At 54.2% G+C, this 13,450-nt stretch overlaps 3 protein-coding genes and 1 long non-coding RNA gene across 5 annotated transcripts in view; 2 read left to right on the top strand and 2 right to left on the bottom strand.

Moving 5' to 3' along the window:
• Positions 1-3,816, top strand: part of LOC105913792 — a 10,162-nt gene extending 6,346 nt beyond the window's left edge. The window contains exons 3-4 of the mRNA XM_012843689.1: positions 1,015-3,363; positions 3,645-3,816. Coding sequence (XP_012699143.1) covers positions 1,015-3,363; positions 3,645-3,816 — 2,521 coding nt within the window. The remainder of the gene's footprint in view (positions 1-1,014; positions 3,364-3,644) is intronic.
• A 3,688-nt stretch (positions 3,817-7,504) lies between these two features.
• Positions 7,505-9,419, bottom strand: LOC105913681. Of its 2 annotated transcripts, XR_001163244.3 has the most exons (3): positions 9,167-9,377; positions 8,657-8,960; positions 7,505-8,072 (listed from the first exon to the last, which is right to left on the bottom strand). It is a non-coding gene; the product is annotated as an uncharacterized LOC105913681 (long non-coding RNA). The 2 variants fall into 2 exon arrangements; XR_002676240.1 differs by having other exon boundaries at positions 7,505-8,960; positions 9,167-9,419.
• Positions 9,420-9,792: 373 nt separating this feature from the next.
• On the bottom strand, positions 9,793-10,992 carry LOC101774662 (2-hydroxyisoflavanone dehydratase). The gene has a single exon (XM_004956990.4). It carries the CDS (start codon positions 10,946-10,948, stop codon positions 9,968-9,970), a length of 981 nt encoding a protein of 326 aa, XP_004957047.1. The 5' UTR covers positions 10,949-10,992; the 3' UTR covers positions 9,793-9,967.
• Positions 10,993-11,305: 313 nt separating this feature from the next.
• On the top strand, positions 11,306-13,346 carry LOC101775061 (2-hydroxyisoflavanone dehydratase). Its single transcript, XM_022824380.1, has 2 exons — positions 11,306-12,359; positions 12,906-13,346. The coding sequence occupies exon 1, from the start codon at positions 11,339-11,341 to the stop codon at positions 12,323-12,325; it is 987 nt and encodes a 328-aa protein (XP_022680115.1). The 5' UTR covers positions 11,306-11,338; the 3' UTR covers positions 12,326-12,359; positions 12,906-13,346.
• The last annotated feature ends 104 nt before the right edge of the window (positions 13,347-13,450 follow it).

Here is a 13,450-nt window from a genome sequence, read left to right on the forward strand (position 1 = left end):
TCGGGCGCGGGCGGGCTCTGAGCGGGCGCGGGCGGGCGGCCTCCGGGCGGCGACGGCGCCAGCAGCGGCGGCGGCGGGCTCCGAGGGCGGCGGCGCAGGTTTGAAAATAGGATTGAAAAAGAAACGGACGCGCAAAAGGAAGGAGTGCCCGGTGCTGTGGTAAAAGGCTTGGCGCCAAGATCGGTGGCACCAAGCCTTGGCGCCATGGTGTCTGGCGCTAAGCCTTGGCGCCACCGATCTTGGTGCCAAGCCACCACCCACCCGCCCGCTCGCCACGTAATGCAAGCCACGCCACGTGGTCACGCGACGGTGGGGACCTTGGCGCCATGGAGGCTGGCGCCAATACGTTGTAGCTTGGCGCCAAGCTAAGGGTCTATTTTTAGAATTGGTTCTGTCAGGGGTCTATTTGTGAAAAATTTTCGCGAAAAGTGTTAGCATATTGTATATATAGTAGGTCCCTTAATTGTGGATGTAATCACGCGCCTGTGCGGTAGGCTTGCATGCCACCCCGGCTGCCCTATATGTACTCTTGTACACGTATGGAATACAACCAACTATTCCTACACTTTCATGGTATCAATCGCGGTTCCGATCCGCTACCCTTCCGCAACCCTAACCAGCGCCGCCGCCGATCCGATCGCCACCCCCGTCGCTGACTACATGTCGCCGGGTGTGTCGCCGGTCTCATCGCCCGCGCTGCCGATCCCATCGCCCGCCCCGTAGCTTCCCTCGTCACCAGGTGTGGCCGCCGATCCGATCTTGCCTCCGCTCCTGATCTTCTATTGTACGTGCTGTACGTCTCCTGCCCGCCGCTGTCGTCGTCAACGTGCTGTACGTGCTGTACGCGGCTGTACATCCTGTACGTGCTTGGAGCTGCCCACGTCGCCGGGTGTGCTGCGTGCTGTACGGGCTGTGCACGTGCTGTACGCTTGCCTGCTGCCCACATCGCCGGGTGTGCTGTTGATCGCGCCACCGGGTGCGGCTGCCGGTCCTGCCCCTCATGGCGGACGACGATGATGCTGCCCGTGCTGAGAAAGCACGCCGCGCCGAGGAAGAGCGCCTCCGTTCCGTCGCGCTGGACGAGTACGAGGCCGCCCATGTAGCTATCTGGGCGCAGGCCACCGCCGTCGTCAACGTCAAGGCCCTGATCCCCGTCATTCTCGACCAGGCCACCAACACCTACACCAAGTGGCGCGGCATGTTCCTCACCGTCCTCGGCAAGTACGCGCTGACTCGCCACGTCCTTGAGGATGAGGCGTTCCCCACGCGCCCGGCGTGGGTGCAGGCCGACTGTGTCGTGTTGACATGGATACACGGCACGGTCTCCGGCGATCTACAGCAATCGCTCATGATGCGGCAGCGACCTGCACGCGAAGCTTGGTGCTACCTCGAGGATGAGTTCCTCGGTCAGCGGGAATCCCGCGCCCTCCTCCTCGAGACGCAATTCCGCAACTTCCGCCAAGACTCCCTGACAATCACAGATTATTGCCGTCGTCTCGAGTCCATGGCTGCGTCACTTGCCGAGTTCGGCGACCCCATTGGTGATCGGCAACTAGTGCTCACCCTCCTCCGTGGCTTGAGCGGCAAGTTCCGCCACATGGTGTCCATTCTCAAGATGCATCGCCCGTTCCCAACCTTCGCGGAGGCTCGGACGCACCTCCTCCTGGAGGAGATGGAGATCGACGCGAGGCCACCCTCGCCTCCCGCCGCACTCGTCGCCGCGCCACGCCCGGCGGCAAACACTGGTGGCCCTACCGCGCCGCGCTATGGGGCGCCCACTCCTCCTACGCGCCCCCATGGTGCGCCCTCTGGTGGACAGCAGGGAGCACCCACTGGTGGCCAGCGTTCCGGCCGACGTCGCGGCCGCGGTGGACGTGGCGGCCAGCAGCAGCAGCAGCAACCTGCTGCTGGCGCCCCTCCCGGTTTCAGCCATGCATCCACAGGTATGCACCCGTCATTTGCACACCCCTGGGCCGGCACCCTCCAGATGTGGCCCTATGGGCGTCCTCCACCGGCGCCACCAGCGTTCACCGCCGTCCCGCAGTACGGCTACGGCAGCTCCTTCAGCGGCGTCCCGAGCGGTGGCGCCTATGGCTCCGGCTACACCGCTCCGCCTTCACTGTACGTCTACGGGGGAGCAGCGCCAGCGTTCCAGGGGCCCTCGCCGGCCTACCAGGTGTCACAGCCGGCACCCTGGAACCCCGTCCATGGAGGCGCTTGGACTCAAGACTCCCTGGCGCAGTCGTTCAACACCATGACGCTCACTCCGCCGGCACCGTCCGAGTGGTACGCCGACTCCGGTGCTGGTTCTCACATGACCGCGGATGCTGGTAACCTCTCCACCATGTCCCCACCATCATCTTTTACACCTTCATCTATCATTGTGGGCAATGGAGCACTCCTTCCTGTCACTGCCACCGGATCACATATTTTTTCATCTCCACATCGTAATCTTGTTCTTAACAATGTTCTGGTGTCCCCCAACATTGTTAAGAATTTGATTTCCATTCGTCGTTTTACCACCGATAATAATTGTTCTATTGAATTTGATCCGTTTGGTCTTTCTGTGAAGGATTTGCAAACCAGGAACGTGATCGCCAGGTGCAATAGCTCTGGCGACCTCTACCCGTTCTTTCCACCCGCCACCAGCACCTCCGCACTTCTCGCTGCACCCACCTCACTTTGGCATCGTCGTCTCGGGCATCTTGGGCGTGAAGCTCTGTCCAAGCTTATTAGTTCCAGTGTTATCTCATGTAATAAAGATGATCTCCACCATATATGCCATGCGTGCCAACTTGGTCATCACACACGGCTTCCTTTTGGATCATCCAGCTCTAGGGCTAGTCATAATTTTGATTTGATACACTGTGATCTTTGGACATCTCCTATTGTTAGTGTGTCAGGGTACAAATATTATCTTGTTATTCTTGATGATTGCTCACACTACATTTGGACGTTTCCACTTCGCCTAAAATCTGAGACGTTTTCCACTCTCTCAAATTTTTTTGCCTTTATTCACACGCAATTTGGCACCACCATCAAGAGCATTCAGTGCGACAATGGCCGTGAATTTGATAATTCCACCGCCCGCACGTTCTTTCTCTCCCACGGTGTTGCACTCCGCATGTCGTGTCCATACACTTCTCAGCAAAATGGCAGAGCCGAGCGCTCCCTTCGCACCATTAATAATATTATGCGTTCTCTGCTATTTCAGGCGAGTCTTCCTCCGGTTTACTGGGTTGAGGCCCTCCACACTGCCACCTATCTTGTGAACCGCCTCCCCACCAAAACCCTCGCCTCCTCGACACCTTACACCCACCTTCATTCCACCCAACCCTCCTATGACCATCTCAAAGTTTTTGGGTGTGCTTGTTACCCCAACTTGTCCTCCACAGCACCCCACAAACTTGCACCTCGTTCTTTCCTATGCGTCTTCCTTGGCTACTCCTCGGAACACAAAGGCTATCGGTGTCTCGAGCTCCAGTCGAATCGTATTATTCTCTCTCGACATGTTGTTTTTGATGAATCTTTTTTCCCTTTCGCCGACATGTCGACCACGCCCATGGCTTCCTCCGCCTTGGACTTCCTCGTTGATGAGCATGATCTCACCGCTCCACTTCCTGGAGTTCGCGTTGTGCATGCAGGTACCCCGGCTCCTCCGACGTCGCCCGCCGTGCATGGCACTGTGCCTGTGCATGCGCCTGTTGCCAGGTCCCAGTCCGCTCCTGCACCGCCGAGCCCTGGAACACGGTCGCCCAGCTCGCCCCTGACCGGCGCTACTGCCCCTGTGCATCCCGCACAGGCTGCTGCCAGTAGCGCCCCGGTCGCCTCGCCGACTGCACCATCCGGTGCTGCTGCCCCTGTGCCATTAGCACGGGTTGCTGCCAGCAGCACCACGGTGCCAGGTGCTGCTGCCCCTGTGCCATCCGCACGGGTTGCTGCCAGCAGCTCCACGACAACCGGCCGCACCATCGCCACTCGCCCGGTCTCCATCACCCCGGTCACCAATGCGCACTCAATGCGCACGCGCAGCAAGGCTGGCATCGCCCAACCTGTGGATCGCCTCAACCTCCACACTGTGCCCATGTCGCCTTTGCCGCGCTCTGTTCGGGACGCTCTGTCAGACCCCAATTGGCGCTCCGCTATGCAGGCTGAGTATGATGCTCTTCTTGCCAATGACACTTGGAGCCTTGTTCCTCGGCCGCCTGGTGTCAATCTTGTGACTGGCAAATGGATTTATCGTCACAAGTTGCGGGCCGATGGTTCCCTTGATCGCTACAAGGCTCGCTGGGTATTGCGGGGTTTCACACAGCGCCCCGGTGTTGATTATGATGAGACTTTCAGCCCAGTGGTCAAGCCTGCGACTGTCCGGGTGGTTCTATCTCTGGCATTGTCTCAGCAGTGGCCTATTCATCAGCTGGATGTCAAGAATGCATTCTTACACGGCACCCTCACTGAGACAGTATACTGTGTTCAGCCCAGTGGTTTTGTTGACTCCTCACGTCCGGATTATGTCTGCCGCCTCAACAAGTCTCTTTATGGCCTGAAGCAAGCGCCCCGTGCCTGGCGCCACAGGTTCGCTTCACACCTTGTGTCCCTCGGCTTTGTTGAGACTCAGTCTGATACTTCATTATTCTCATACCATCGGGGTTCAGATACTGCCTATCTGCTGCTGTATGTGGATGATATTGTTCTTACTGCCTCCTCCGCCAGATTTCTCCAACAAATTATTGCAGCTCTCCAGCGTGAGTTCGCCATGACCGATATGGGACAGCTACACCATTTTTTGGGCATCTCTGTGACACACTGTGCTGGTGGCCTTTTTCTCTCTCAGCGGCAGTACACTCTGGATGTTTTGGAGCGCGCCGGGATGAGTGCTTGCAAACCTTGCAGCACCCCTGTTGACCTTCACTCCAAATTATCTGCAGATGGGGCTCCGATTGCCGACGCCACACAGTACCGCAGTTTGGCTGGTGCTCTACAGTATCTGACTTTCACCCGACCAGATATCGCCTTTGCAGTTCAGCAGATTTGCTTATATATGCATGATCCTCGTGAGCCCCACCTTGCTGCACTCAAGAGGATTTTGCGCTACCTGCAGGGTTCTCTCTCACTTGGGCTGACCATGCGTCGGTCACCACCTGCGGAGCTAGTTGTCTACACTGATGCTGACTGGGCCGGCTGTCCCGACACTCGACGTTCCACCTCCTGTTACGCAGTGTTCCTTGGGGACAATCTGGTGTCCTGGTCCTCCAAGCGTCAGCCAACAGTCTCCCGGTCCAGTGCAGAGGCCGAATATCGTGCTGTGGCCAATGGTGTTGCTGAAGCTACTTGGCTCCGCCAGCTGCTTACCGAGCTTCGCCACCCGCCTCGCCGTGCCACCCTGGTTTATTGTGATAACATCAGTGCTGTTTACCTCTCTAGCAATCCGGTGCAGCATCAGCGGACAAAGCATGTTGAGATTGATCTTCACTTTGTCAGGGAGAAGGTCACCCTCGGTCACGTTCGGGTACTTCATGTTCCGACGACATCACAGTACGCCGACGTCTTCACCAAGGGCCTTCCTACCTCGTTGTTTCAGGAGTTTCGATCCAGCCTGAACGTCCGCCATGCTCCCGATCAGACTGCGGGGGAGTGTTAGCATATTGTATATATAGTAGGTCCCTTAATTGTGGATGTAATCACGCGCCTGTGCGGTAGGCTTGCATGCCACCCCGGCTGCCCTATATGTACTCTTGTACACGTATGGAATACAACCAACTATTCCTACACTTTCAAAAAGGCCTAAATAAAAAAAAGTCGGCTGACATCTTACTCCTTCCTTTTTTTTTTCCCTTTTCTGTAACATGTTACTCTCACATCTTCAGACGATCTACATGAGCGTATACTTAGCTCGGATTATTATGGTAATTCACCGCATTTCGTGTTCAGGTACAAAAGGGTGTGATTGGTAGTACTAGGTTGCTGCCATTGCTTGCGGCTGCGCTAGACCGGAGACGGCAATGACCTTTACCTTGCAAAGTTGCAAGGTGCCTTCCTTCAAGACAGTGTAATCGACCAGGACAACAGGCGTGAACATTGGACAGCTACCCAGCCGGGCCAAAGTACCATATGACGACGACGTTTCACCCACCAACGTTTGGATACAGGCTCATAAAGTGTTTAGTACCTATCACATTGAATGTTTGATACTAATTAGGATATTAAATATAGTCTAATTATAAAATTAATTACACAGATGGAGTCTAATTCGCGAGATGAATCTATTAAGTCTAATTAGTCCATGATTTGACAATGTGGTGCTACAGTAACCATTTACTAATGATGGATTAATTAGGCTTAATAGATTCGTCTCACGAATTAGTATAGGGGTTCTGCAGTTAGTTTTATAATTAGCTCATGTTTAGTCCTCCTAATTAGCATCCAAACATCCGATGTGATCCTCCTAAAGTTTAGTACCTCGCATCCAAACACCACGAAAACGAACCACAGATCTGTCAAAGGGGAGATGCCGCACGCACGGCTCTAGTTTCAGTATTTGACTAGTATTTAACTAGGTTGCACTTGCACCTTCGTGATGAGGCAATGATCGGCGACCAGCAAGAATGTGAAAAATCACGACTAACAAATTGATGTTTTTTCAAGGTTTTAGAATTTCCAATATTTTGTTTGGCGACAAAACATTTCATGATACGAAATAATTGTATTCTTAATAAACAATCAATACAGGTTCTATTTGCGTTTATGCTGAATAGTTTCGCAGCCGTTTATACTGAATCGTATTTTCAGAGTTTGACAGATTTCAGTTTATTGTTTGGAGACCTAAATCTATGTGGGCTGAAACCTCATTCCTTGGGTCTAGCCCATTTCTGTCTTCTTTTTTCTCTTCCTTTCTTCTCTGGGGCCCAAACTCTATTTATTTTGGTCCAAACCCGCATCCCTTCCTATTTCACTCTCCTTGACAGACTGCACTAGCACTACTGTTTAAACGGCGTCAGCCGATCGGTTCAGGTAGCTGTCAAAGTGGCATCTCGCTCTCACGTTTTGAGGATATCGGCAAGTCTACTCACATTTGCGGCAGACTGCAGACGGTAGCTCCACGTTGCCAAGTTGCAAAGGTGCCTGCCTTCCCTTCATGAAAGGGAACATCATGTGGTGTTTAGCGCTACATTAGGCGTGAGAACGGACCTTCTCTGGCACTCGCCAACAACACCTATCCAGCCGGGAAAAAGTATCGGACGACGATTGCACATGCATCACCACCATGAATTCATACCAAACGTTTTTCTTATTCATTAGTTTCATGACTTCTAAGCTCTGGATGGCCTTAGGCCTCGTTCGTTTGCTTTGGATTGGTTCCTGGCCAGGATCAGTTACTGGCCAGGATCAAGTGGATCCCTTCCTTCACTCGATCCTGGCCTATTTCAAATCCTGACCAGTAACCATTCCAAATCATAAAAAATAGTGTTCGGCTAGATAGGAATCATTTATTTCAACAGAGCCATTTCATAAAAAAAATTGTTCCTGAAGCAACGAATTCAACCAAAACGAACATAGCAACAAATTTGTTCTTGAACATTTGTATTCTACATAGCTATTTCACCAAAAAAATACATCAAATTTGTCCACTGAGCTAGCATGTAGACCGGTGTCTGACATTTGGATATGGAGCAAAGCACCTTTTGATAAAATAAGATAAAAATCGAAATTAGCTACACAATGACAAGAGCATATGAGTCACCACAGATCCACGCTAACGAAATCAAAGCATAAAGGTATGCAGTCTGCTAACTTCATTAGTTCATTCCAAATAGAACTGTGTGCACATGTGACTTCATTAGGACTGCAGGATGTTAGCTTGCAGCTCACTTCGGAAGGAAAAACAAAACAAAAACACTTTTGTTATGAAAATAACAAACTGCATTTCGACTGCTATATTGTCAAGGATTAGGTATTGTATTTTCTTACCTTGAAAGCATTAGGAATTGTAGCCCATATCTTGTCAAGGATGATACCTCCTGATAGAGTTCCAAGGATTCCACACACTATAGTTATTCCACCAAACATAAGATCTGCACTCGCTTGATAAAAAAATTCAATGAGAAAGGTTACAGTGAACAGAGAATGTACTCAGTCGTGATATTGTGAAATAGAGTATTAATCTAGATCAGTGCTAAACTGGACTTAAATTGTTTATCTTACGAACTATTTCAGATGGTTATAAAAGCCAATCTAGTTCAATTCATCATAAAATTAGATCTGCAGCTCAGAATTGTTTGTTTTACAAAGATGAACAGAAGCACAAGAAGATCAGAATCCAGAAGAATTTCAGTATGTAAAGAACAACCGGCTCCAATGGAGACTATTCTTCTATGTTGTACCAAAAAGCAAAATTGCAACAAAAAAACTGTTATTGTCCAATGGGAGGATAAAAATTGACACAAGGCACATGCTTATCTGATCTTGAACCTCAGGATTAAGCATCTGGCCGTATTCTTTTGTTCTGTTCTAAGCAAATCCTGGTAAACAAAATCTCCAGCCCCAAAGAGACACAAAAAGCGAAAAACATTAGGTACCACAGGATGACAATTACAAAATGCTGTATAGTGAAGTTGTTTGCTTAGTTAACAATAACTGTAAGAAAAGAAAGGCATACCTTTCAGCCATTGCCTTGCCATGTGATCCTCCTCCTTCCCTTCACCTGCGTATTATTATTAGCAGCCGCAGCAGCAACGCGTAGCAATTAAGAGCACCATCAGCCAGCATGCAGCAGCAGGCTCCCGCACCAGTTGCAGCTCGCCACCTTCCTCTCTGCTTCTTCTTCCGCACCAATCAACGACGAGAAGAAGGAGGGGATGGCGACGGGGAGGCGGAGGGCGCTGTGCACCTCCGTCCAGCGGGATGACGGCGACGCCAAGAACAAGAAGTGCCGCCCGCACGACGCACGCCACCAGAAGGAGCTGCAGCAGCAACCCGTCGACGCTCAGATTCCGGTGCCGGACCAAGCCCCTGCAGCCGCCAGCAGAGCCCGTCCCCCGTGACACCACCCTCCGCACCGGTGCCCGCCAAGAAGCACCAGATGCCGCTGCTGCAGGCGCTGTCGGCGCTGGCCTCGCCCAGATTCCCATCCCCACGGATCTCAACTCCAAAGAACAAGAACGCTTACCGGTGATAAGGCGGCGGAGAGGGTCGTCGTCGGGGCTGTGCCGCGCCGCCTCCTAGTCGCCTCGTGCGCCGCTAGCTCTCCCCGCACCCTGGAGTCGCGGAGGATTCGTTCCGGAGGGGAGGGGGCCGGGTTTCGTTCCGAGCCATGGAGTGAAGGGAGCGAATCGAGCCGGCCCAGGTTTGCTTCCGGACCAAGCGAACCGAACAGCGATTCCGATTGACACCTGATTTCATTCCGGACCGGATCAAACCGTCCGGAATGGGCCTCGTTCCGGCGGTTCCGATCGAAACGAACGGGCCCTTACCCGTCTGAAAAGCGATGGATTCGGTGACAAGGATAGGCGTGAACTCTTGAACCAGATGCCGTGCCGCGATGACGAGCACCGTCTCCCATCCACATATCTGTCCAAGATAAATGCTACACACAGGCAGGACTCTGTCTTGAGTTTTTGACAAGCTGTTGTCAGTAGTGAGATCGTGTCTCAGGCCCGTCGGCCGTGCGCATTCACGCGTGGTAGTAAACTTCTGAACGAGCATTGTTGCAACCGTGTGCATCGTTTTGGTCAGAACACGGAAAAGTTCTTATCAACTTTGGTTCATCAAATGTTCAGAAATAGAGCACTGCGGTGATCGAAAAATCTCCTCCCAATGTATCAGCAACAATCAAATTTCCAAAACGTAACTGTATAAGCAAACGATAACAATATGAATTCGCCTGCAGGTTTTCAGGCAAATCCACTGCAAATCATAGAGGATACACAAACATTGTGCGCAAATGCAATGTATAGCACACGTGAGGATTTTACAGGTTAACAAATCTGGCAATGGCGTCGTCCTGCTTGACGGCGTCGGCGCACGCGAAGTCAACGAGGTGGAAGCAGTGGCCCTGCCCGGCCACCTCGAGCACCTCCACCTTCCCGGCCCACCCGCTGGCCCCGAGCCCCTCGGCGTACGCGCGGCCGCGGTCGCGGACCACGTCCTTCTCCGCGAGACACACGAGCACGCGCCCGCACGCGAGCCCCCGCAGCCCCGGCGCGGCGGCCGCCAGCGGGTTGATCCAGGGGTCGTCGACGCCCGCGGAGCCCGGGCACACCACGCGCCACATGGTCACCACGCTTCGGGCCATCGCGGGGTCGGTCTCCTCCGACGCCACCCTGACGGCGCCCAGGAAGTAAGGGTGGACCACGACGGCGCCGTTGATCCGGGCGCCGTCGGGGAGGGGTTCGGCGCCGGCGCGCATCGCCATGTGGTGCGCGATGTTGGCGCCAGCGCTCTCGCCGCCGACGCACAGGCGGGAGAAGTCGCCGTGGTCGGTGAGCCAGGGCTCCTCGCCGGACCCGGTGGCGTGGGAGGCCACCCAGCGCAGCGCCCGCCAGGAGTCGTCGTAGGCGGCCGGGAGCGGGTGCTCGGGCGCCAGGCGGTACTCGACGGAGACGACGATGGCGCGGGTCCGCGCGGCGAGGGAGGTGAGGTACGCGTGGAAGACGAAGTTGAACGCGGTGTGGAGGCAGAAGCCGCCGCCGTGGAAGTAGACGAGGATTGGGAGCTTCTTGATGCTTCCACCGTCGTCCTCGGTCGGGTTGGCTGCCGGAGGGAGGTAGAGGCGGACGGCGACGTCGGGGGAGATGGCGCGGTCCTTGGAGGTGACGCCCGTGGCGGCGTCCGTGGAGGCCGGGACGGGGTCGGAGCCGAAGTAGCGCTCCACGCGGCCGCTCTTGTAGACGCGGATGCACTGCGCTATCTCGAAGACGACCTCGTCGTCGATGGCGCCGGAGCCTGCCATGGGTGGATCGAGTCGAGGACTCGAGGTGTGGCCTGGGAAGGCGAGGAGGTTGAATTGGAGGTCGCCGCGGGCAGCACGTCTTCAGTCATCAAGTAGGCACGGTTGGTGTGGGGTTGTTGAATGCGGGAGGCGTTGACAGATCAGCGGCCTGGTGGTTGGGCTCAATTGAGCATGGCCCATGTGGCCCACGTTCTAGTTGCAAAGGTCAGCGCTCCGTCACGTACTCACGGGCCACGGCTGCGCGACGGCGGCGGCGGAAGGGGGCGACGCCGATGGCTCGCCGCCGCACGCTTAGTCAAATGCGAGTAGATCCAAGTCCTGAAGTAGCTAGACTGCTAGAACCACAGAGTGACCCCTTCCGTGACACAGCTTTCCGATCCCCCCCACACCATGTCTGACATTGGCGCCGGCGGCGGTGACGAGGTCATCCTCGACGCCCCTGGATTCATCCGCGTGTACAAGAGCGGCCGCGTCGAGCGCTTCCTACCTGTGGACTTCGCCCCGCCCTCCACCGACGCCGCCCCCACCGGCGTCTCCTCAAAGGATGTCGCCATCCTTCCGGAAGCCGGCGTGTCGGCGCGCATTTACCTCCCGGCGGCCCCCTCCTCCGGAAGCTTCAACGGCAAGCTCCCCGTCCTGGTGTTCTTCCACGGCGGCGGGTTCTGCCTCGGCTCCGCGTTCGACGCCGCGGTGCACGGCCACGCCAGCCGGCTCGCTGCGGCGGCCCGCGCAATCGTCGTGTCGGTGGAGTACCGCCTCGCGCCGGAGCACCCGGTCCCCGCTCTCTACGGGGACGCGTGGGCGGCGCTCCAGTGGGTGGCCGCGCACGCCGCGGGGCAGGGGCAGGAGCCCTGGCTGACCGCGCACGCGGACCTCGGGCGGGTCCACGTCGGCGGCGAGAGCGCGGGCGCCAACATTGCGCACCACGCCGCGATGCGCGCCGGCGCCGAGGAGCTGGGCCACGGCGTGAAGCTGAGCTCGCTCGTGCTGATCCATCCCTACTTCCTGGGAGGCGACAGCTCCGAGACGGACGAGATGGGCATGGCGTTGCTCCGCGACCTCGTCCGGCTGTGGCCGGTGGTGTGCCCGGGCACGAGCGGGTGTGGCTACGACCCGTTGATCAACCCGATGGCGCAGGGCGCGCCCAATCTCGCTAGCTTGGGGTGCCGGCGCGTGCTTGTCTGCGTCGGGGGAAAGGACCCGATGAGGGGTAGAGGAAGGCTGTATTGTGAGAAGCTGAAGGGAAGTGGATGGTGCGGGGAGGTGGAGGACTGGGAGGCAGACGGCCAGGGGCACGGTTTCCATCTCTCGTCTCCAGCGAGTGCAGAGGCGGAAGCCCAAGTCCGTGTTGTTGCAGAGTTTCTGAGCTATGGATGATATCTCCGTTTATCCACTACTTCACACGGCAATGGTGCATTGTTCTCGAATTTTGTATCTGATTACGTTTTCAGTTCTGTATTTTGTTTAAGGACATGCTTGGTTTGATTGTTTTCTTATAGATATGTCCAGCCTATACAGACTATATGGCTGCCTTACCTCGGTGCTGAATTACAGTTAGTCTATGATCATATCCCTAGGTACTACTCCGTCCATTTCAAACTGTAGGTCGCTTTGGCTTTTCTAGGTTCATAAATGTTTGTATGCATCTAGACACACTATATTTAGGTGCACATAAACATCTATGAACCTAGAAAAGCCAAAACGACTTACAATTTGGGACGGAGGGAGTAGATCCTAAGGTTTATGAAAGCTTGGGGTGTGGGTATCATATTTTCAAATTTTAATAGGAAAAAGAGGGATCTAGCCAAAATTAACTGAGCTATATTAAATTTACCTTAGGGCTAATGTTTATTGTCACTAGTCTCTGATTTGGTATACTTATGCTATCTGTATTTGCTATGCTTGACTTATGTTTATGGCAAATTCTAGCATTGCTAAATGCTAACATCCTCTTCAGTACACCCATGGCGACCTTGTTGCATGACAGGAGCAGTAATAAGCATACATGACTCTTCTCGTAGTAGTGCAATCTTCCTGCCACGGAGTCACCTACTATGGATCATGACCCAACAGTTGTAAACAGATCAGCATATGAAGAATCTCTTGGATCAACGTATTTGATGATATGCCTTGCGTTGATATCCACCTTCAGATATCCCAGGCATGCAGCTTTGTTTGTCTTACAAGGCATGCATGAATCATGATGTCTTGGTCAATCATTCACTTCCATTTCCGCGTCAGTAGGGCTTTGAGCAGTGCTTCCTTGACTTGTCTTTTTGCTTTCGCTGACCAAGCACACTTCTTCTCATCTTGCAAAGAGCATGCTGTTTTAGCAAGCGATAAGCTATGCATGGAGATTTTGTGATATGCATGAATGGAAAGATGTTGATAGAATTTACAGAGAACTTAGCAACTTGGTCTGTTGTTGCAGTGTAAACAACGATCAACGAGTTTGGGTTGACCATGGTGCATATATCTTATCATGTTGGTACGCACGTTGAT

This window comes from Setaria italica, chromosome II (genome assembly GCF_000263155.2).
Source record: "Setaria italica strain Yugu1 chromosome II, Setaria_italica_v2.0, whole genome shotgun sequence".
Taxonomy (NCBI): Eukaryota; Viridiplantae; Streptophyta; class Magnoliopsida; order Poales; family Poaceae; genus Setaria; species Setaria italica.